We start from the raw sequence: 24,881 nt of genomic DNA on the forward strand, positions 1-24,881 counted from the left end.
CAACAGTGAAGCATCAAATAAAGGTAGAAGTTTATCCGCTTTGCGCCGCATCATTATGAGCCAGACTAGTATGTCTTACCGCTTGAGCCTTTGGGCTAGACCGTCCCCCTGATCACAGGTTAGTGAATAACATTGTTGAGTACCTCCAGCTGAACAGCTTCCACTAGCTACCTCGCGGATCAGGGGGCCCGAGCAACATCCTGGGAAAAAGCCTTCCACCATCGCCTTATGAGTTAAACATTTGGGTCAAAGCTCGAAGGTGATGCCGTCACGAAGAGACTGGACCTTACCGTGGTGTAGCGGTTTGTGTACCTCGGAGACCCATTGAGCTATACTGGGGGGTGTCCGCGCGACACTCGCAGAGTCTCTCATACCAGGTTGGTCAATGGTTAGAGGTCTGACGAACACAGTCTCCTGACCATCCAGGTTGGGGGTTGGAACATGTATGGCGACTTGTTCCGTAGAAAAGATAATGCATTTGCATTTCCTCGCCAAACACTGCTGCATTGCGGTTAGGCTTTTGAGACAAAGGCTTTGGTTGAGGACCCTAATCGTCCTCCTGTCTAGGTGTAAGCGCCCTGGCAGTATCCGAGCCCTCGTACAACCATGACCTACACAACTAACAATAATCTCATGCCACATCGGCCGTCGCGTGGTGCCATCAGCCGAGGCGCCTTACCTGCTGCATACAGCAGGGCGGGTAAGCGAAAACATGCTACTGCTGACGCCTCCCTTCTTACACTTTCATGTTCTCCGTCTTCCACCCTCCCCCACCCAAATTTGAATACTTTAGCCGCAGGTCCCAGCTATAGGTCTGACCGTTTTGCTCGCCCTGCATCACACTCAGCTGCAGCTTCTGCACGTCCGAGTTCAGTTACAACCCTAAACACTTCGAAGTCTGTTTTCAAACCCCGAAAGCCTGTCTACTTAGCCACTTTCAATGTTCGCACACTGAAGCAAGCAGGTCAACAGGTGGCTCTTGCGCGTACGCTGGATTCCCTCTGTATTGATGTATGTTGTCTGTCAGAAACAAGGACGCAGGACGCAAGTACTGTAATCGAACTGACTGCCCCCTCGCTCTCTTCCAGGTTCCGACTGCGCACCTCTGGTGATGCAGAGGCCGCTGCAGCTGGATATGCTGGGGTGGGTATTGTATTGAGCGAACGAGCGGAAGCGTCTCTGCTTGATTGGATACCCGTAGACAGTCGCCTCTGTGCGGTTCGTTTGGCAACATCGGTGAGAGAATCTAGAGGAAGTGAGGTTCATCGCACCTTGTTGATTGTTTCTGCTTACGCCCCAACTGACTGTAGCTCTGAATCAGCCAAGGACAGTTTCTATGACGCTCTAGGTGCCCTTCTACAACAGGCTAAAAGCTAAGATATCGTTGTGGCTGCTGGTGATATGAACGCCCAAGTAGGTAGACTAAGCGCTGCTGAGGCCCGATTGGGTGGTTGTCTTGTTTTGGACACTAGACGCACGGACAACGGAGACCGCTTACTTCAGATGTGTGCCGATCACAGGCAGTACGAATTTCCGGAACAGCGGAAATCGCTTGACAACGTGGTGCCCACCATCAAACCAGTGCCGAATCCAAATAGAACACATCGCCGTCAGTTATCGGTGGCGAGGGTTGATCACCACCTGAAGCTCCTTCGGGAACACCAGCGTGGACTCCAACCATGCACTTGTATGCTGCTGCTTTTCATTGCGCTTTTCAGGTGTACGCAAATCACGCACACCTCGCTTAGCCATTGAGAAGCTAGTTGACCCAGAAACCAAACGAAACTATCAGAAACAGCTCCTCGAATGCCTGCCGGACGGCACGGAAAATACCGTTACTACAGTTACTTATACCGAACCATCGTTTGCCGAAGAGAGTACTGTTTTCCATGCCCAATTCGGAGTGGCGTAAACAGAGAGGTTGCCAACCCTTGACTTGGTAGATGAGTATGAAGGAGATCACGAAACGCTTGGGTGCTGTCGGTGCTACTAGCCTTCCAGGATGGGGACCGCGTGATCCTCACTGTACCTGGTTGGAGACACTACAATATATGGCTTCCAACCGGTGTCAGTGGCGTTCTTGTTGTCAGTTTCTATCCAGATTGCCTGAGTGAATGTCTGGAGGTGTAGGCACGTCTGAATGAGTGTGTTAAGGAACCATTAAGTCCCTACCCCATCAAACTTTATTCTTTTCTTTCAGATAAGTCGTGGTTGTACGGCAGTGAAGCATCGGTGTTGAACACTGATATCATGCTGTCGATGATGATGAGGATGATGATGAAACTCAGCTGCGCTGGTCATTACCATCTTCTTGGATGCGGACCCCGAGGCGGGCCGTATCAATGGCTAGAGACATTGCCAGACATGGCCCAGCGGCGCCCTCAATGGCGCTCATGCATCTAAGCTATTGCCTTCAAGGCATAGCTCTTTTCCAACCCCCCACTTGACAGCCCACAGACAATGCTGGATTTATGCGCCAACTTATCAGTTCCCGCCTCCAATGTGCAGCTACCTACCCCATCTCCTCAAATCATCGGTGAACGAAACTGCGACAGCTACAAACACTTTACGATGAGTGCGCATTTATTACAGCTGACAATGATGATGAGGAGTGAGGCAGTAATGCCAAACTCCCAGCGTCATCGGATCAGGACACCTGCCTGCAGCCAATCAAGGCTGAGTTACTAAATCCGGGAATGTTCCCTCAAGAAAACCGTAGTAAGTGCTGTCTCGTGGTTGGTTTTTGAGTCAGCGGCTGGTGGAAGGGTCCTCGAACAGAACTCTGCATCCCCTCACTGCCTTGTAGGTTGGGCTTTTGAGCCAAACCTAATCGAACCCCCCTTTTAGCCTGGGTAACCAAGATCCATTATTTGGCTTCATTTATCGACCCTTCCCGCACACCCCTCACCCATCGGATGATGCGAAGGGGTCGCGCGATACGCCAGTCCCCAAACCATTTTTCACGTCTAAACTATCGCCCAGAAAATGATGTCGAATTGGACAACAGACACCTACTACAGAAATTCGCTATTCCTCTCTATAGATGTATACTGTGTTTCCGGGAACGCACTCAAGACCCCACTACAGTGGTCCACCTCAAAGCACCTAGGTCCATATGTTCCACGTTTCATGTTTCAGGTATCTGGTGATCCTGACGCATTGGCTCGTAGTATCTACGATGTGTGTGCAACACTCCATCTCAAGACTAAAAGCTCTTTACTCGAGTGGAACCTAGTAACCACTCTTGGACGGAGTCCTCCACCCAAAGAGTACTCTGCCCGCTGTCGCTGCTTCGGCCATGAGCCTAACCCAGAAGAGATTGGCCAGAGGATCGGATCACTACTTGTCAAGCATCAAGGCTGGCTCTGATTGGCCGAAGGTGTGGATTGGATGGGTCAGTATTCACCGAATACTTGTGGCCAATAAAGCGTCCAGAGGAGGTACAAATTTCCAGATCGTTGTCACCGCACATTTGAAATACGACGGGACATCTATGTGTTTTGACCTGGTTTTTGGGCGTTTATTACACTTGCTGCAACCTCGGTGGTTATTTTGCTGAAAGCGTTAGCTTTGTAGGACCAGACTAAAAGCTGGAGAGAGGTGGTACTGTTGCTGTTTGCACTGTGTTTGTCTGGCCCAGTTATGATCAGCGCATGTTGACGTGGTAAACTGTGTTTGTTTGTTGTATCACCGCGTGTTCCGACAATTTTCAGTTCTGAGTCTGGACGGAATCTGTCGTGATTGGTTTGAGAAGTGGAATTAGCGGAAATGGTGATATTGGAGGATGAAATAAATTTCATAGTTGAAATCGTTAAATCGTTCCGCAGTAACACACTTTTGGAGCCTGGGTGCAAAGGCACCCAAAAAAGAACATGAGTTCAGATATTGAAAAATAGCCAAAGACTAGACAGGGGCAGTCTAGATGACCGCAGATGAGTTCGAGCAGTGGACGTTTCGCACAGCAAGTTCGTGCGCCGGCCCGTGAGCTTTCTTTGGCTCACTGTACAATTCGGCGTACTAAGCGAGTAAGAAAGGCAAATATATGCGGATTAGGAATTGGTGCTCGGCTTGCGGATAATCGAAAGGGAATGTTTCTCTTTTGTGTTAACTATCATCTGCTCCCAGCGAGTCCGAACTTTCACAGGTTCCTATCATATCGAGTTACTTTGAAGCCACTAAAGACAGGCCAGCCACGGGCTAAGTTGAATGCTGTGACTCTCAGTCACCGAAGGACTGGGATAAGCAACTTGATTCCAGGGCTTGCATTTTGTGGACCCGAATATCACTTTGCTTTCAGTCAGCAATACATATGTATACCGAAGCATGAAAATTCATTCTCCATCTTCGGCAAACTTCAGTCACTCAACAGACACTGATTGATTCGGTATGATCATGCCAGTCGCGATGCCACCCACGGGTTGAGAATAAACATTATTAATAATATTATTATTATTGGTAGTGTGAGATTAGGGATTTTTGTGAAGATTTCGTCCTGTAAGTGGAGCCAATCTATGCTGAAAAGCCGAGAAGCACTGTACAGCTGATTCATCCTTCTTGGGAATCATCAGCAGTGCGGATCTCACGAAACTCCGGAGAGTCTTGAACACCCGACCTCCTGGCTAGTGGTTTAAACACTTTACCATTCGGCCACGAGCGGCTGATCAGCAGTGTGATTAACTCGCACTTGGACAGGATATATCGCAGCTCATCCATCAATCACAGGATCCACATCACGCGGTCACACGTGTTGACTGGCTTCCCGAGCAACGACTTCTCAGAGAAAGTTTCACTCTGGTGGAAACGCACAATCATTCGGATGACGAAGACCGCTTGGAGGTTGAATGGAAACGAGTTGTAGAAGATATGTTCACAGCCCTCAGAAACGCTCATCCAAGCCGTATAACTTAAGGAAATGAAGACTGCATATCCTAAAGGTCTGTTGATTCCGTTTCTATCAAAAGACCATATAAAAAACCGTCGACTGTTATGTCCCACGCATGTCCTTTAAAAACTGTATAATCAAGACCGTGAGCAATAAAATAGAAAGCTGATGAATTACGTAGTCACTGGATATCTATATGGCCTCCACCGCAAACGACAGGCGCAGCTGATACAATCACACAGCCAGGGGAAGATGAATGTCAGCAAACAACCCTTCAACTCATTTGCCGGAATAGCCAGGCGGTCCTGAATAGAACATTAACATCAACCCACCTTCAACAATGGAATTCCAGTGTGAGATGTAATAATTCTAACATGACATGGCAGGCTCCGGAAGGTTTTAACCTCGCTCAATTCAAGAAAGCCAGTCTGGCACAGGCTAGCTGACAAACTGCGGAAGATTTGGTGCGAACAGAGGGTACTATTCGAAAGGAGCTTTTCAACAATCTTACAGGAACTTCAAAAGGACCCACGAACCTCATCACATTAGCCTTGGAGACATCGTATCCTTGGGGCTCTCTGGCATTATGTAGCGCAGGTTGGTCGACCAAGGGGAAAGACTGATTCGCGTGAATCAAGCTAAGCTCCACATTGGCTTGGAATGTATGACTGATATCTCCCCCTGTGGCCAAGTTCTTATAAAAGGCCACCATTTCGAAAGTCACACGCTGAAACTTTCCTGGGATTAAAGGATGTTTTTGGGTCTATCGATCGTAAGAGATGCTGGGATGGTGAGGAGACCAAGGGTATTTCATCTAAGTTTGAATATTTAATAAAGGCATTCTTTGAAAAATCCCGAGGATGTTTAGAATTAACCAGTTTGCCTTTGCCTGTATTAAGTACTGTAAGGCCAAAGTGCCCACTTAACATCCTTCTTCGAGTATGTAAACTTTTGTTGCATGCCTCTCGAAACTCTGGGCAAGTAGATCGTTTTAAATAAAATAAATAGTCTTGCAACGTGGCGTTGTTTGCTCTTCACACACGCGATGTGTAATGTACCCCTAGAAAAATTTGCTCGATCACTCACATGGCATGTAATGGAAACGGGTCAGTTGGCTCGACAGTTAAATTTATTTTCCTCGGCGTCTGTTCAAATTCTGGTTGGCTAGTTACAGGTGCCATTATCTTAAAAATGGGAGGTTTCGGAGCAGTTTCTGCCAAACATCTACCCCAGTGGTGCGAACATAACGTCAGTTTGACTATAAGCAGCAGAGTTTTAACAATTCCCGATGGATCAGTAGCTTTTCCTCTTCGGGTAGATAGAGTATGAATGCTTTCTTTTTTGACAGTCAATGTCACTAATTTATTGATCGGTTCTTGTGTGATGTTCAGATTGGATGGATTTGAGGGGAGGGGACTTAATCACGAGGGACGAATTACCCACAATTTTCGGGATGCTTAGGTTAGAACATTTACTCCATATGCAAGGGAACCACTCGCTTTGCAGTAGTATTTTTTCTCAACTCTTTGTCTTGCGAAAGTGACGCGGATCTGGCAGTTTATGCTCTGTCAACGATGTGCGAAAACATTCCCTTAGAAACTCGCTTAATCGGACAACTGCCGCCCCTCCGGATATGAGCGCTGGACTCATCTCAGCAGTGGTGAATAGTGTTGGCATACTTTTACTTATCAACGAATAAAGCCACTTATTATATGCAAAATGGAAAAGTCCGCGGAAAAACCCAACCGTTCCTAAAGCAGAAGAGTGATGTGGGATGCTCGGAAGAAGGCATTAATTGTCGCAACCAAGCGCAGAGCACAACTGGATTAACGTTGAATATGTACGTTTTGGATTACAGTGAAGAACGACAAATGGATTATCATATACAAAATATGACCAGCCAACCAACCAAAAGAATTGATTATTGTTTTCGAATTTTTGTGAAAATTCCATAATGGTGCGAGATGGCTCAAGAGTAACAAAGTTGGAAAATAACTGAGCAACAGTGCAACAAGTAAAAAGCTTTTGGCGGATACTTGCCTCTCGGACAAACACGTGGTTGAAATCTAACAGTCAGGGGTTCTCGTGCATGGAAGTTGTCGTGTTCAGAGCGCAACTGTTCAGTTTTAGAAACTAGCCAGGGTCTTAATGTTTTGTTGTATTTCGAACGCTATTCCAATTTCCGGCGATAGAAACCGCAGCACCTGGAACAAAATTGTTTTCGGTCATGGTTTTGCCAATGAACCGAGCTAAGTGAGCACCAGACCAAAGACTTTGGCCGTTTGATTGAAGCACTGATGTTTCTTGCACTGTCTTTTGGTTTGTAGATCACAGTAGATGTACTCCATTCTGTAGGCATTCTTTCTTGATCTCTCATGTGTTGGTTTGCGATCATCCTGTAACTAGCTTCGGGACGAAGACGAAATGCATTGTTGCACTGTGGCGATGAAAATGCACGCATAAGGTTCATCATGAGCAGCGGGTAGATTTTGACGTTCCAGACGGATTCATGTGGCTTCCCTAGATAATGAGGTGAAGCGGCCAGCCGAACTTTTTAGAGCGTGGCCAGCGCTTGGCTTGAGATTAAAGATTGTGGTTTCACCCGTCCTTGGATTGTTTTGACGAAACCTTCACGGGAGCACTTGATTGGATCAACTGAAATTATGTGCATTTGTAGCCAGTTGCAAAATCTTCTTAATTATCTTTGGCTTCCGTTGTCAGCAGATATTCTTTGTCAATCCCCAGCTCACCCATTTGTCGGTTGCAACATATCCGGCAACACCTAGAAATATGAGCGACTGGCAACTGTTTTTTCGTTTGACCTAAAAAAAGTAGGAACGGGATGGACTGAATGTACTCTGCGAGGCTAACATTAACGTGCAAGGTGTTGCAACAACCCGAGCCCAATTCCTCTTTAAAGTATTGTCAATGCACTGGATACGCCTAGGCGATAAGTCCTAGCGGCACGCGTTCCTGATCAGCCGAGACACGGAACAGACAATATTGAGTGAGTATTTTCTCAAGGACACAGATTCCATGATTGACCCAAAGCAGGGAAATATGGTGACAAGGTATGGCCCAATCAAGCTTGAAGGTTATCCAAGCGGTGCAGTTAGTGAGCTGCGTGGCCGAAAACTTCCGTCTTGTAACACCGCCGGTACGGTCCGTGGTCAAGGAGTATTTCGAACTGTTCATGGGCAATGAGGATCCGTTTGGCTTCTGCCCGTGGATTGAACGCGAAATTCCTCCGCCGTCCGAAAGTTTTCAACCTCATGGCCCCCGTCCGTTGCCGCTCCATCTACGGGAGGATATCCATAAACGGCCTCAAGAGATGTTGAAGAATGGCATAATCAAGGAAAACAGAAGTGCACACAATTTCCCTGTTGTGCTTGTAAGAAAGGCGAACGGAAAATATAGGTTTTGCCTGGATTTCCAGTGCTTGAATTAACTGATCGTGAATCGGCTTGTAGCTGTGCCTTCGGTGGCGGAGATTTTCGATTGTCTCCAACATTCCCGATATTTCACTTTGTTTGACTTGCGTTCCGGATACTGGCAACTACCTATCAAGGCGGAGGACCGGGAGAAAACGGCGTTTACGTTTGGGGACACCCAATATCAATTTAAACGAGTTTTTCGTTTGGCTTGTCTGGGGCACCATTCACATTCCGGCGATTGATGCTTCGTTTAATGAAGGGACTCCGGAACGTTGCCGTGTACGGGGACGCTAGCCTCGTGTACAGCAATTCGGCGCCGGAGAACGCGGTTCGCTCGAAGGCTGTACTGAAACGGATGGGGAGGCTGGCCTGTAGATAAGTGAAGCCAAGACACAGCTCGCTCGGTGTTCAGTGACACTGCTGAGTCGTAGAGTGGGTCACGGAGACGGCGCAATGCCCGAAAAAATGGCAAAGATCAAGGATGGTGCTGTTCCCAATTCAAAGCGGTCTCTGGCAGTTTCTTAGACGAACAGCATACTACAGCCGGTTTGTGAAGGATTTCAACACGATCGCTGCGCCACTGTAAGACTTGCTTGGGCAAAATCAAAAATTAGGACCGTCCAGGGAAGCCCATGAGGGTTTTGAGCGTGTCAAAGCGCGGATGCTGGATCAGCAAATGACCCTCAGTCTGCTCCGTGTTGGAGAGATGTTCACTGTTGCAACGGACGCTAGTGATCGCGGTATCGGCGCAGTCCTAAAGCAGAGGAATGGAGTTGTCGGATATGCCGGTCTGATCCTGACTAACGCTGAAATGAGGTACTCGACCACTGAGGAAGAATGATCAGCGATTGTCTGGGCTCTGCATAAGCGGGGGCCATATCTGATTGGACTAAATTTCTTGTCAATGCCGAGCACAAAAAAACCATATAGTGGATCAGATCACAGGAGATCCTCGCGGAAAGCTCGCGCGCTGGGCATTCTGGTCGCAAGAGTAGGAGTTCACAATCCAGCACGTGCCAGGGAAGGAGAACCACTTAAGTGATTGGTTGTCAAGACCAGAGGCTGAAGATGATTACTTCAGGATCATGATTGGTGCCAAAAGCCTCGTCGTCGAACTGGATTCCGGAAGGTTGGTGCAACTCCAACGGCAGGATCCTATGTTACGGAAAGTTGCAGCCGCCTTGTTGGATGGAAGAAGTATTGAGAACGGAAATGGAGGCAAATAATTGGAAACGTTCCAAAGTCACTTTGATTGGCAGATTCTGAATGAAGGTGGCATAATTTCCTTGAGTACCACTGATTCGGTTGTTGTGCTGCCCGTGATGCCTCGCATCCTGAGACGGAATCTCATCGTCGAATGCCATGAGGTGGCACATAAAGGGTGCACCAAGACGTACGACTTACTTCGGCAGAGGGCCTACTGGCCCGCGATGAGAAGTGAGGTGATGATTAATAAGTTGAACGGTGCCAACTGATGAAAGGGGAAACGACGGGGGCAGCCCATTCCATGGAACCTAGTCCTGTCACAGAAATCGGCGAGTTGTGGTCCGTTGACGTAATGGAATGACAACAAGGGGGAATGAACACATCGTGATAATGACGGAACACCTATCGCGACGGATTGGGGCGACAGCGGGCGACGACGATAAGTGGGGTGGTAATGCAACACATGTCGGCCAACCATGGGTTGCCAAAAATGATCTTAACCGATCATGGGCTTGCTTCGAGAGCGAAGAGTCCTGTAATTGCTTGCAGAAGCTGGCTTTTAGACATCTAAGAAGGGCACCATGCCACCCGCAAAACAATGGCCCACCCGAACGTAATGACCAGACGATCAAGGAGTCGCTGGAGGCCAAAGGAGGTAACTGGGACGTTGACATTCCACTGGTGTTCCTAGCTCATCGTGCTTCCATACAGTCAACCGCAGGCAAGTCCCCGTTTATGCTGATGTACGGCCGATATTTGCGCCTTCCGGTTGATCAGGAAATTGGGTTGTGGTCCGCAAAACGCTTGTCTCCGGAGGAACTGCGGGTAGAAAGAAGGGGAGCTCGAGAAAACTTGATTGCCTTTCAGGAAAGGACCAGGCAGAAAACGGCAAGTAGAGGGGAACGAACATTCATATAGGCACGAAAGTCAAGTGGAAGAATCGCCAGAATCCTGAAAGGATTGGACTGGGGTCGCGGAAGCTAGGCAGCTGATGTCATGGGCCGTCTGCCGTTACCGACTGCCGGGAGAAGGTCTACAAAATGCAAGACGGATGGGGATCAAAAAGAGTAAATTGAACGCAGCTTCATAAGTGGCATGATACACCCGAAGAGTAGCGGAATAGACCCGCTACCGTCAACATGCGCAGAATCTTTGAAGGGCGAAGATATGTAACGGTGATACTATTGATGGGTGAGGCAAGCGATTGGTATGTTTTCTTCTTGTAAATTCACTTTGCGTCCATTGAAAGGGGAAATCTGCAACGCAATTTGTGGAGTCCCCTTGTAGCATCTGCTTGGATTTGAGCAACAGTCAGTGAATATCCAGGAAAGTTCAGGATTCAAATGAGAATGTTGTTTCCCCGTCTAATAATCTGTAACTGGTCAGTTTGCATTTTTCAATAAATAACTCTGCAGCGAGTGCCTTCTTCCTCTCACATATAGCAAACACCAGGCAGTATATGTGCAGGCCGATAAAAACCAAGCTCCAACTGTGCGCGGCAGCTTAATCCAACGGCTAGCGACGGCACGTCGTACTCGTAAGTGTAGTCGATATCGCCTGCCTTGGCTACTTATCGTAACTTCAAGGCCTGTGTCTATGTGCAACGCTGGGCATAAGGCTTCAGCTATACCCAGTAGCCCAGTCTAATGAACAACGATGGCCCTTCATACTCTTAAACCTATCCGATGTCACCTGCCGAGGCTGCTTATAGTAACTGCCAGGTTCGGGCATATGCTCGCAACTGACTTTAATGTCCCAGCTATACATAAGATTGACCCAACGACCAACGGCGGTCCCTTATATCCATACCTCATCCACTTCCCAACACCCCATGCCTGTAAAATACACAACCACCTTTAACAAATCATGTTTCTATTTGTTGGTTGCATCGGTGCAAACATGATGTGCGCTCAATCCACTTCTCAGTTTTATACCCGACAGGGTATCTGAAACAATGTATAATCAAAAACGACTCGTACACGTCTTCCGCGATATAATTGGAAACGTGATTGAACAAAGTTGTGGTGGGTTATCTCACCAAGTGCTTAATAAATCCCTTCGTCCGAAATCACCGGTTGGTGTCCGCGCCGAACTCCGAGACTTAGTGTTATAGAAGTTAACTCACTAGTTGTCGAAGTAGTTCAATAGGCGCTAACGAGATAGCCTCATGTACATCGATGATTCGATAGCGCGATTCGGCAACCATATGCATTATTAAGCGCGGCAAAGTTAAAGCTAAAGAGAGTTGTTCGCTTGTCAGTCGTTAGACCAGGTGGTGTAGACGTGAGCCCCAGGATCCCAGGGCCACACGCGTGTATCCACGGATGCAGCCCTAGCGATGATCTAGGGAGTGGGAAGGTGCCCGATCTCAAATTCGCTCGTTTAGAGTAATAAATCATAACTTCACTCGACTTTTGCTCTCCGATACTAATAAAACGTAGCTCATTGAAATCGATAACTCGGTCTTCCTCATCATTAATCGTGACCATCACATGCTCACCCACAGTGACAATGTAACCAACAAGAGGCACCCTTCTGGGCTTCATCCAACGCACTTTTCATGTCGAAGTATTGCAGCCCATTTCACTTCCGAAATCACGTTGACTGTATCCGAATTAACGAGATAGTAGGATAGCTAATCGCTAGTAAGATAGCGATCCAACTGTCGCAGGTAATGGTAATGAGCTAGCTGGAGACTGCAAGCACACATTCTTCAGTGGAATTCCCGGGTGCACAACTGATAAACTGCTATGTGCCTGTCCCCCTACGGATTTGCCGACACCGACCCACAGAATATATAGTTTTCAGGCAACTGCTGTTAAACACCGGAAAACGCCTCACTTCCGCCTCTCAAACAGGCCTGACCGCTTCTGTGAATTGCCATATCAGCAGGCGTTACCCCTCGTTCACCTAGATCGTAGGAGGACTTAAAAGTATGGTTCATAAAAGGAGTGGCAGGTGGGGGGTAGGGGATCTTCCCGAGACTTGTGACTAGACGGCGTGACCTGCAAGGTTTAGGTTTTTGCGAGGAACTCTTTCTGGAACCAGTAACGCAACAGCCTGATCCACTTGAATATGCTAGGTTTGTATAGCCCAGGAGCGCAACTAATGAGGTATAGCGGTCTGACTCCGATTCTAACGATTCGCGGAGAATTCTTGCATTAAAAACCAAAAGCAAAGCTGTCGTACACAATGTACGCTAATCACGCAACATGGCGGTACTCCTGATCCCATGCGAATCATTACACGTTGCTTTACTGGACCGGTCGGATACCGTAAAACACATGGTTGCCGTACTGCATTCCCGTCTCGCAAGACTTTGCGAGACTCGGGATCCTATATTTTTTCTATTCATTCGATTAGAAGTAAGAGATTTCACCCTATTTTACTGAACAAAAGTCCCGCGGTTCAAACCCGACCTCCGCATGTCGAATTTTCCTGTCCAGACTTGGGTAACTTTTCAGTATCTAAGTCCTCCTGCTTCCTTCTGACGGCGTGGCTGTTGGGCAACGAAAATTAGTTACAGCTGAACATTTTTTCAGTTGATTCCCGTTCCCGAAATGAGTAAGTAATTTGATAGGGAAATGGTGACCGAGCATATCCGCAACGGTCTATTGGAGTGTCTTATGAAACCTTTCTATTCCAAGCTGTCAAATATAGACTCTGGATTGATCACAAAGTATCTCAAACATGCTCCTCGTTCACCGTATTGTTCAAGACAGCGCAGAGGCTGCTCCGTTTTTCAGGTGGTACGATATTTGAGAAATCGCAGTATGTTACCATAGAGGAATCTACTCACAAGGCCGTTGAACACCGATAAACACAACACGATCGGTTGCGCCCTTATTTGGTCTCGTCGTTTAGGCACAGTCCTGAGATTCCCTCAACACTATGTTTTACTTAAACCCTAAACCAATGTGAAATACCTCACAGCACTAGAGCTAGTGGGTTTGTTTTCAATGTATCATTTTGGAGTCTATTTTCAAGCCTCGAAATCGGGTCTCATTAGCTGCCCCTGCGTTCGCTCACCGAAACATGCACGATAAAAATTAGCTGTTGCTCATATGCTGGATTGGCCCTGCATTGGTGCATACTGTCTTTCAGACCAAAGAACCAGGATACAATAACTGTGACAGAACCAACTGCCCCCCCGCTATAATTCCGCTACCAGCTGCGCAACCCCGGTTAGATGGAAGTCACTTTAGCTGGACGTACCGCGTGGGGATTTTGCTGAGTAATTATTCGAAAGCGTCTCTACTTGAATGGGAAATCTCTGGTTGCAGTCCCTGTGCAGTTCATTCGGTAACATCTGTGAAGGAATTTCGACAAGATGAGGTGTTTATCACGCCGGCTTACGCTCAGACAGCCTAGCTTAGAATCTGCTTATAAAGCATTATATAGCACCCAAGTACTCCTGTAGAATGGGCTAAAAGCTCAGGCGGCATTGTAGTTGCTTGTGGCTTAAAAGCTTGTGGCTTAAAATAGGTTGACTAAGCATTGTTGATGGCATATTTTGCGGTCGTATTGGGCTCAATACAACATGTACTGACAACGAAGAGCACCTATCCAAAAGGTGTGCTGATCTCAGCCTGGTCATTTGCAGTACCCATTTCTGGAACGGCGTTCAAGCAGTGAGCCGGACCCGAATCGAAATAGACAACGCCGCAATCACTTACCGATGGCAGCTACCGCGGACATTGTTATCCACACCCTCGGATCAATAACTGGCTTTTGTGAGTGTGGCTATTCCTACCTACACCTTTACCCTTCTTCTAACCAAAAAGCGATCAGCTTAAACATGGACCACAGTTTGAACGGTGGATACACATGGCACGACGTTGCAAGCAGCTAGCAGAAACTTAAAAATGGAGTGAAGTGAAAGGTTTGCCGGTGCCGGAGGCCACTAACTGAATAGTCACTGTGACCGAATTGTCTAGGGTTTGGCTGTGGGTATTGTGAATTGCCAAAACATTCTAGTTCCGATAACGCATTGCAGCTGTCTATGGTTGTTTTGTTACAAACGGCATCTAACGCTTACTTAAAAGATTAAACCTTATGGGACAAGCGCTGGAGGGTATTAAAACACAGGTGTCCAAATAGCTCCTGACGAAAGCCTTATCTGCCCGGAATGTGCAAAAAATGTCGTTCTTGCCTTCAAAGAAGAAAGGAGGTCACAGGTGTTTTCCGATGAACTGACCCTTGCTTCGACGTTGAAACCAAGAAGCTCAAGGTTATTCTCCTGGACATGCAGTCACAGAACAAGTACAGGAAGTGACTCGATGTTGTAGAACGCTTTGTGTATTTTGGCAGCTTATTTTTCTAACTGTATTACGATAAATGAGTTGAGTGACCAGATCTGCAATGCTCGGATCGCCTTTTCTAATTTGAGACACCTATGGCGACAAAACGTTATATCCCTGAGTCTCAAGGGACGTGTGTAACACTCTGCGGTGCAGACCGTTTTGTTGTATGGTTGTGAGACCTGGCCTGTTCGAGCACCGGGTCCAAAACGTCCTCGATGTTTCGACAACCTCTGACTGAGATCCTTGGCTGGTGTGGTTTGGTGTCAGGGAATCCGTAAGGAGGCAGTTAGGGGGTAAATTTTTTGTTATTCAACGCTGAAGTCCACTAAAGAATGTATCAAGCACCAGATTCTGCGTTGGTTAGGTCACATATTGCGTATGCCGAACCATTGTTTGCCGAATACAGCGCAGTTTTTGTGCCCAATTCATAATGGTGGTGGCAGCGAGGTGTCCAACGCTTGACTTAACGAAGGCTGTGAGAGACGCTTGGGTGCTGTCGTTGCTGCGCGTTTTCCTCACGATGCCTGGTGGTACACACAGCCAGTTTGGCTTTATTGCCGTTTTCGTCAGTTTCCATCCGGACGGCCTGAACCGGTATCCGGGGTTTTGACACCCCGAAGTGATTGTAGTAACCCAGCATTAAAACAGTTCATAGCCCACTTCTCTTCAGAATGCTGAACACTAATGCGATGCTGTCGATGATGATGATATGATGAGGTAACAATGACACTTGGATTGAGTCATATTGAACGCTATTGAAAGAGTCAGCTTTGCGTACAGTTTCAGGCCCCCACCGGATGCATTACAGACGGTGTGCATTTACCTAAGGGTCTTCAATTACGTCAGTTTTGAAACGTTAGCGAAGTTAAAACCTGTATCAAGCTGGGGAGTAGCGGGTGAACCGTTGATACATACAGTGGCGGATTTCTGTCGGCCGGGTGAATCATCCTGGGAGAGCCCATGAGCACGCGCTTTTGTCAAGTCGATGTTTGCGCGAGCTTCTGAGGTTCACCATATTTCTCTGTGGATTTTTTGACTCTACATGATGTATCAGCGGTAATGGTGGGGATAGCGGGGTCAAAAATACCACTCGCCACGAAACCAACATGACGTGGGAATTTTTACTTATGGTCCGTTGCCTTTTAAAGGTCATTTTACACACCATGTCAGACAGGGGGGGGAATTTCCGACCATTGCACCATCAGCATTAGGACTGATAAGAAGCGGGCATCCAAGGACAAGTTTTTAAGGTGTCACCTGATCCTGTTCAATCCGATCCAGTGACCTGATACGAATATCTGCACCTTAGGGCAATTGTATGCCAGCCACGAATTTGATACACCTGAATCGACCCTGCGTCCTGGCGTTGAAGTGAGGGCATTCGCATTCTTTGTTGATCACACGACATAAGTGATGAAACCTACGACACCCGCTTTAGAATCTAAAGACACTGATAATGAATACTGAAGAAGGGAATTTGCTCACCGAATATATGGACAGTGTCTACGACGCCAATGTCACAGATTAGTTGTTTCAGTACTAAGGATTCAGCAAGCTTCGCCCAGGTACTCAGGTCGGATAACCAATGCCCACTGAGGTATGACCAATACTCCGGGTTCTGGCCCCTGATGCCGGTGGCAACTGGTTGTCACCAGTTGTTGTCTTACAGACGACAGTTAAACTTTTAGATCATCACTTCGCTTCATCGTTCACCCACTATGGTATGTCAAAAGGCATGGTGAATTTATGGTGACCCTTTATGGAAACGAGTGCATTTAACGGGTCATCACACAATGTTCCACAAAATCGCTAGAATCTTCGTAAGCGGGCCAGAAGCGTCGAGCCACATGTGCTCGATCCAGATTGGTTGACAATCTGACCAATCAAAGTATGCCATCGTCTAGTCCGTAGCGCTCACTTGACATCGGCCCAGTGCAGTGACGTTCGTTTATCAAGAACGACTGACCTCCGGGCACTGTGACAAGTAACAAACCCGTGCCTGTTGAAACCGTCCTCCACAACGTGCATATACAATCCTACCAGCGCCGGTCTCCATTGGAGTTCCTCAAGGACCAGTGCTGTTTCTGATCTACGTCAACGACCTCCCAGATGTTCTTGCAAGTCCATGTCTACTTTTTGTGGACGACTTGAAATCCTGGAGTTCCAATGCCAGTGCCCTCCAAATGGATGTAGACGCTGCAAAGCAGTGGTCATTGGACTGGCACCTTCCTCTGAATGACGAAAAGTGCGTCCATATATCTTTGGATGAGACTCAGCGAATGCCTTTGTTATGCATGGTGAAAAGGGACCAGAAAACATCATGAGGATAGATGCCAAAAAGGATTTGGGCATCTGAGTCTCCTCAAACCTGTCTTTCTCACTGCACCATGAGAATTCGGCCCAAAAGGCATTCGCCATTTTACGGATGATCCGACGCACCCCTCGTATTAGTCGCATGGACTTCCAAATACTCTGTGGGGCCTACGTCAGACCGCCTCCGGAGTACGCCAACCAAGGTGTCTACTCAAGATGCACGGAAGAGGTCACCCTCATTGAGCGTGTCCAGCGAGCTGCCACGAGAATGGTTACGGGCCTCAAATCCGTGGACTACGAAACGTGTTTCGCGATGCTTGATCTCTTTCCCCTGGAGTACCGTCGCCTCCGAGGGGACCTAATTCTTATTTATGCCCTGTTTGAACAAAGCTTGGCAACTAGGTTTTTTTACCGTTGGACCAGCAAACACCCGGCGGGGACATAGTAAGAAAAATTTCAAGCTCAGAGCACACACATTCATTAGACAAAATTTTTCCTCATTTCGGGTAGTAGGTGCGTGGAATGACCTTCCTCCAGCAGTTGTTCACGCTCCTTCTAGAACCCAGTTTAAAGCACTATTAGACACTTATTTATGCGAATCCTCGCGCTGAGAACATAAAGAGCAGTGCTACACCCTTTTTTCACTTGTGCCTTTCAGGTGAACGACAGCCACTGACCCGAGAAACTTGGGCAAAAGCCTCGATCCTGTGTACCGATCCATGAATACCTAACCCAACATTTCGCTTTCAGTGTTGCGCACTGATTACCTTTTTCTCTCGTGGATCGGTTTTGTCATATCTTATTTGTTCCATATTTCAGCTGCTATGTGTGGTGGTTTTTGCTGTCTTCTGCCGCAAGGAATCATTTCAGAATTCGAGCAAGCTATCACATATTTAACTGACGAAGGATGCGAAGCAACAGGAGAGGTAATATATACCTCCTCGATTTTGGCTACCCTTTTACCCATAAGTTCATTCGGATATCCTGAACTACTGCGTTTATATTTGCCAGCATACACACACTCATGCTCTTTAATCTTTTTCAAAAAGTTTTGCTTCTACTCCTTTCTAACCGATTGAATTCATCTGCCTTCCTAATTCAGCTGCGGTACCGGTTGGTACATTGATTTCCCTCAGTAAGTTTGCACCTTAGATCACACAATCCAATTCTGTAGGTACCAAGTCTAAACGGGTCACCCCGTCTTCATCTTTGCCTTCTGCTCAGAGCGGACTGTCCAAGAAACCAAGGACGGATTTTTTAGAAGGTTTGCTGAAGTTGCCACTTTAATTCAACGAATTGTTTGCATTCCAGTTGATGCTTCAGACTTTGTTGTCCGCACGGAGTTTGCCTTGAACTCCGGAAATCTGACGTTAGCTGAATCGTTGGTCCTTAGTGCACTTAACCAGTTGCGGACTGCAAGTGGACCGCTATCGAGCGGTTCCACTGTGCAAACATCTGGTACTGGATTTCGCATTAATTCCGGAGCATCCGGATCTCGGCTGCTGACGACCTTTTCCCTGGGACTACTTGTACTCGCTCAGTCACATCCCACGCTCTTCTCCCGCGTTGCCGTCCTGGATCAACTCATGCTGATTCTGGCACTCACTCCACGAGAACTGGGAATCTCGCTACCTCCATCTGCAGTAGCAACGATCGCTGCCCGCGTACGTGGGCTCCACGTAAGTTATTCTATTTTGTAACACGATCCGAATGTGTTCTCTATTCCCACATCGAATAAGTAACAGTCCTAAAGTTAATTCGGGGCTTGGCATTCTCTCGACCAAATTTATTCTAGATAAGAATAAGCACCAACGTCATCTTTTGTGAAAATAAGAATAAAATGGAGGTGGGAAATTAGTCCGCTACTATCCTATCGCAAGTACTCGTGGATCCCACTTTTACGATGACCCACTCAGGCAGTTGAGGAGAACGCTGGTAACTTAGGTAGCGTAGATGGTCGTTGTTTTTTCATTTTGGTTTGACTCGATTGTAAACGTTTCATCACCAATCGAGGTGATATCGTCGGTGCGTCGTTAGAGAGCGTAGTGGAGCGTAGGGATGAGTTGTGGTTGTACGTTGTGTTGCGTGTGCGTGATATACGTGCTGGTAGCTGGGGTTGACCTTTTATCACGATTGCTTGTTCGATCGGGTGGTTCCACTAGTTAGTATGTTATCCTGTGTCCTGAGCTTTGAGTTTGGCGTCTCCTGCTCTCGTACTCTGGTCGGTGCTAAAGTAACCTCTGTCCTTGGCCTCTCTGGGTTCCGGTTTGTGACCTTCATTGATCTGACTTTTTGGGATTTCCTGTTAATTGGTTTGTTAATCCGATTTCCGGCTCCGAGTATTTCGGTTGAGCTATTGGTCCTATGCACTCATTGGTGCGTAAATAGATCCAATTCAATGTCAGTTGGTCGAACCATACTGTAGTGTCAATAGACTGCTATCATTTTCAGCTTCATCCCAGTTGGCTCAGAGCGAAAATTTTTACTCGTCAAATTTCATCGCCGTCACGTCTAGCTCCATGATGATCGACCGCACACACCGTTCCTAATAATTAGTGAGCAAGTACATTGTTCGGTTCTGCAATAGATCCTTTGAACGCCCGAAAATGCCTCGAAAGTTGTGTTAGTTTATGTCTGTGTCCTAAATTTGATCGGGTTTGTTGACACCAGAAACCCACCTAGACTTATTTGCTACAGACACATGAATCTCTCAGGCCTGTGCTGGTGTTAAAAACCACTGTACTGTCCATCAGCTTTCCTGGAAAGTTCGGCTTCATGGGATATAAAGATAGAATAAACCCAGCTACTAGATTTGTTCGGGGGTTTTATCTGCAGATAAACTGAGGTGTCTCATCACCGTCGACAGCGTCTCGACAGCGTAATAAATGCTGGTGCTTAGATGCCATAGTATACCTAATAAAGTGTGGGGAGAATAGATGTTCAGTCACATATCTACGGAAGACGACCAAGAACAAGGTAACCACTTTGGAACAAAAACGATACACTCTCAACTGAGCTTCCCTGTCGAATACACCATGACTGGGATCAACCCAGTATCTTTTGCTAATATCGCGGCATGAGCGCACCATGCACTAAGCGATCTGGTTCGGACGTGACAGCATGCCTGCGATTTAGACCGGTTGTGTAGGGTTTCTAGCCATTTTCAAGGACGTCCGGACGTGTGAGAGTATACGGAGAGCTCTCCAAAAGCTTCCGTACACATAGCGGTATCCGTCAGGGGTGCTCACTCCATCCATTTCCTTTTGACTTTGTGATCGATAAGATAATGGGACGAGCTCTGGAAGGTTTCCAAAACCCTAGTGTTCGAAAAGCTTGTAACGGAAACCTTTTCGATCTGGAACATGAAGACGACATGGTTCTTATCTTCAAAGAGAAGGAGAAGGCGCAGTTTTTTGGATGAACTGACCAAAGTCTCCGCCCTTTGGTATACACTTTGTACCCACAAAGTGTAAGGTCATGCTGGTGGACATGCAGTCACTCAACACGCCACTTACAATCCTGGAAGAGACACTGGAAGTTGTGGAGCGTTTTACGCATCTTGGAAGTTGTATTAGTTCTTATTGTAGTGTAACAGGTCAATGCCTCTGCTAATTCGAAACACCTATAGCGTCAAAGTGGTGTGTATCGAGATAGAGTGCGGGATGTTTTGTTGTATGGTTATGAGACTTGGCCTGTTCGCGCAGCGAAGCTATGACGTCTTCAGATATTCGACTATCTTTGTCTCAGAACCATAGCTCGTGTGGGTTGGTGTCGGCAAATCCGTAACAATGCCATTGGAAAGCAAAATTTTTGTTGTGCAACGAGTACTTCCGTTGGAGAGTATGTCCGGAACCAGAAGCTGAGTTGTTTAGGCCATATATTTCGTATACCGAACCATCGTTTGCCGAAGAATGTGCTGTTTTCCGTACGCAATTCAGCGTAGCAGCGAGGTGGCCAACCCTTGACCTGGCAGAGGGCTGTGAAAAAGGTTACGAAACGTTTTGGTGCTGTCGATGATACTCGTCTTCCAGGATGTGGACCGCGTAAGCCCCGCTGCGCCTGGTTGGAAACACTGCAAGGTATGGCCACCAACCGATGTGAATGGCGTTCTTGTGTGTTTCTCTCCAGATTGCCTGAGTGAGTGTCTGGAGGTGTAGGCACCTCGGAATGTTTGTAGTGAGCTAGCACTTTTTATTCTTTATTCTTTTTATTTTTTTCCACGATAAGGCTTTCAAATAAGTCATGGTTGTACGGCAGTGAAGCATTGGTGTTGAACACTGATGTCATGCTGTCGATAGCGATGATGATGATGATGATGATGATGATCAAGGAAGAGCACATGGCCCTTATACGAGAGGCAACGGGGCCGGAAATTTGGACTCTAGGTACCTTACAAGTCATATGCTGCTCCTCGTGTGGCTTTAGGTAGCAAAAATTCGGAGTTGAAAACTGCTTCCTTTAGTGGGCGCTGTACCTATCCCAACTTCTTAAACCCAATGAGTTTAAAATGCTGCTTTTGTGGTTCTTACGTATGCACCAATTTATTGCGAACACGTTACTCTTTGTGAAGGCACCAGTGACCAACGTTTGAATCCATCTGCTTTCCTCTGATCGGATGACCAAGTTTCACAACCACACAGGACTGTTCTTACAGTTGCCGTGTGAATACGGCCACTTAGCATCAGGGAAACTTGTTGCTGTTGCAGTGACCGAAGCAGCTTCACAATTGTTGATCGCGACTTTAACGCATGCGCGCTACGCACAGTTAAATTCAGATGCCAACGTTAGTAATTCGATGAACTCAACCCTCCCTTGGAATTTCGGATGGATTCAGAATAACCTCTCTCCGGGCTTGCGTCTCTTGGGGGAGCTTGTCAAATTGGAAGTAATATTTTTCGGTAGTCTACGGTCTGCTTTGTTGGTTTCAAAACATGCCACAGCCTTCAATAATTGGTATAAAGGTTTTAAATAGGCAGCTGTACACTCTTCAAGAATACAGCAGAAGGCAGTCCTTTAGCACAGTGCAGCTTTCTTGAAAATGATGGTAGGTTCTACGTTTCTAGTTCTGCATAAGGCTATAACTGTGGCACGTCATGCTCATTTATTTTCCACACGATGACCTCATTTGTATTTCTTTGCAGGTTTTGGTAGCTAACCTCATTTACCTGGCACTCGAGGGACAAGTGAAGTGGCCATCGCACCTGATCAAGGTGAGGAAACGGTCTTTTCGCACCTTGTGAATACCTGACAAAAGGTGACGCGATTTAACTCTTCTCTGGATCTTTCTTTTACCCATAGGTGTATTTAGAAGACAGTCTCACGGATCGGGTATGGGTTGATCAGGACGAATGTCGTCTGTTTGTGCTCAACATTGAGACAGCCTTCCCACAAACCTACGGGGATCCTCGTGGACTGTTCACCATTCTCGCCAGTCCGGCCAATGCCGGTAGTTCAGGTCAGGCCGGTCAAGCGTCAAGTGCCGTTCATGCTGTCCTAGGTCTTTCCACTGTTGGTACGGGCACTTTACCTGTTACGTCAAAGTCGCAAGATGAGATTGCTGATGCTGTCTCAACGGTAGTACGATCTCAGCCGGTATCACTTGCAAAGGTATTATTATTTAGACGTACAAAATTGTTGTTATTGTCTCCCTTGTTACGCCAATCAGTCTATTGTTTGGGTACTTCTTGTCTAAAATCAAGTCATCTATATAGCCTCGTTGAAAGATCCATAATTTTTGGTCGCCACATCCTTGTTAGTCTTCATAATTTCTTTCAACGAGGCTATATCGATGACTTGAGTTTAGACAAGAAGTACCCTTACCAGAATCTTAGTGACTCTTTCTTGCTACTGTTTTACTTTTATTCGTTTTAGCCTGAATAACCACATATGAATATCTCATGGTTGTGTCCAATATGATGCTTCACTTGAGGTTGTTTTTTCTGTTCCACAGTTTCGCTCCCTGTGCCCTCGTATTACTGGTTATCGATTCCGCTGTCTATATTTGTTTAATATCCAAATCTACTCTGCTCTGTTTATCATCCTTGCCTATACTCAGACATGCCTACCTACTTTTGCCTTTAGTTGACCTTCCAGGTTGTGATGCAACACAAGATTTAATACTGGTTCAGTACCGGTTTCTTCAGCGTTCCTCTGCTTTTGTTTGGGATCTTTCGGTACAAAATGGCGTGCATAAGTCTCTCGTCGACCAAATTTCAGTACCGTTATCAATATCATACGATGTTCCGTGAAAAAACTTGTCTATCAAATTTGGGTCGCTTACCTTATTATGGTTCTTCTCTCCACTTCGTGACTCTGATCACTGGACAGTCTCTCATAATTCGAAGTAAACCTCCACCGTAACTTGCTCAAATTCAAACAGGCGTTGTGGATATATACTAGTTCGCGGTCACTATTGTTGGTTCCTTACGCCTCCAGGTATTGCTACCAATAATAGCCATCGTTTATTTTGAAAAACATGATCACGAACTTAAAATTCGAGCAACTGATCCGGAAGTATGTACAGGAGAATACTAGAAAAAGAAAGAAAACGCTTTATTCGGTGGGTGACGGCGTCGGGAAATCTCTTGGAGGTGTGGATGTTCAGAACTAACAGGACTTACTCTCGTGTCTGGAGTTCCTGGACTCTAGTTGGCACCATGAGAGGGTCGCGCCGACTACTAATACTATTATTTATATAACCGTTTTGTGTTGTAATTCTTGCTGTTGTGCACTGTGGAGTCTTTCAATTCCGTGTCTCTCAAAGCCTTTATGAGGCCATCCTTTCTAGTCTATACTCTCACTTTAAGCCATTGTTTGCTTATCAATAGGTTGTGTGCCTTTCTTCCAAATGGCTTCCATCCACAGTGAACGTTTTAGCTCCGGTAATCTCATTCAAGCTCTGGTCTTATGGTGAGCCTCATAGGAGAATATCAGCATTAGTTTCTCCATGCTCCGCTGTGGTGAAATGAAGAACCCCATTAGTTTTCGTATTCCCCGTTCATCTACTTGAGCCCTTTTGCTCTCTCGTATTTTTCACAGATTATTCATGGATCAGACCTGGCATCGTCCGTCACACCACGCTTTGAGTCATGTCGTCAGGCGGTTGAAGTGATTATTGTGAACACTCTTCGTGATGCACTGAGTCGTCGTGGTGCTAGTGTGACTGTGCAACCTGCTACTTCAACTGCTGGTGCTGCTTTGATGGGTGGTACTGTCAGCTGTTCCTCAACAGCGACAGCTATTAGTTCAGGTGCTAGTACAGTTTCTGGAGAAGCCACTCTCTTACGTAGCCTGATCCGTACAGTCGGCATGGCTGTCGGACTTTCAGAGATTCGTGGAATGGTAACAACGCGACTTGAGCCATGGCTAACCGTACGTTATATCTTCTCCTCTGGTCTTGTTTACTCACCGTTCCTCATAAACTTGTCCTGAAATCAAGTCTCAAGTGTTTCTCAGCAACAACCTTTTGATCCAGCCGTAGTCACTTTGGTGCTCTGCGGATGCCTATAGACCATTGACGCCTTGGAGGGGAAATAATTCCTGCGGGAAATCACAAAGTGGTTGCTCCCCAGGACAGCCTACACCAATCATGACCAGTTGGACTTATGTAGGATTTCCTGTGTCAGTAGCCTGATGCCCTAGCCACCGGGTCATTCGAGATAGATCAGCTGTTATTATGCGAGACTACTGCGGAAGCTTCTTGGTTCAAACCCAACCCTGGCTTCTCGGTCGCTCCCATCTGGG

General features: G+C 46.8%; 1 protein-coding gene across 1 annotated transcript in view; it reads left to right on the forward strand.

Moving 5' to 3' along the window:
• Positions 1 to 17,250: 17,250 nt before the first annotated feature.
• Positions 17,251 to 24,881, forward strand: part of T265_03337 (hypothetical protein) — a gene marked incomplete at both ends in the record, with an annotated part of 63,358 nt that continues 55,727 nt past the window's right edge. Inside the window, 8 exon segments of the mRNA XM_009167798.1 lie at positions 17,251 to 17,551; positions 17,562 to 17,651; positions 18,241 to 18,273; positions 18,313 to 18,402; positions 18,450 to 18,817; positions 22,280 to 22,348; positions 22,437 to 22,745; positions 24,177 to 24,509. Coding sequence (XP_009166062.1) covers positions 17,251 to 17,551; positions 17,562 to 17,651; positions 18,241 to 18,273; positions 18,313 to 18,402; positions 18,450 to 18,817; positions 22,280 to 22,348; positions 22,437 to 22,745; positions 24,177 to 24,509 — 1,593 coding nt within the window.

This window comes from Opisthorchis viverrini, assembly GCF_000715545.1.
Source record: "Opisthorchis viverrini unplaced genomic scaffold opera_v5_46, whole genome shotgun sequence".
NCBI classification, from domain to species: Eukaryota; Metazoa; Platyhelminthes; class Trematoda; order Opisthorchiida; family Opisthorchiidae; genus Opisthorchis; species Opisthorchis viverrini.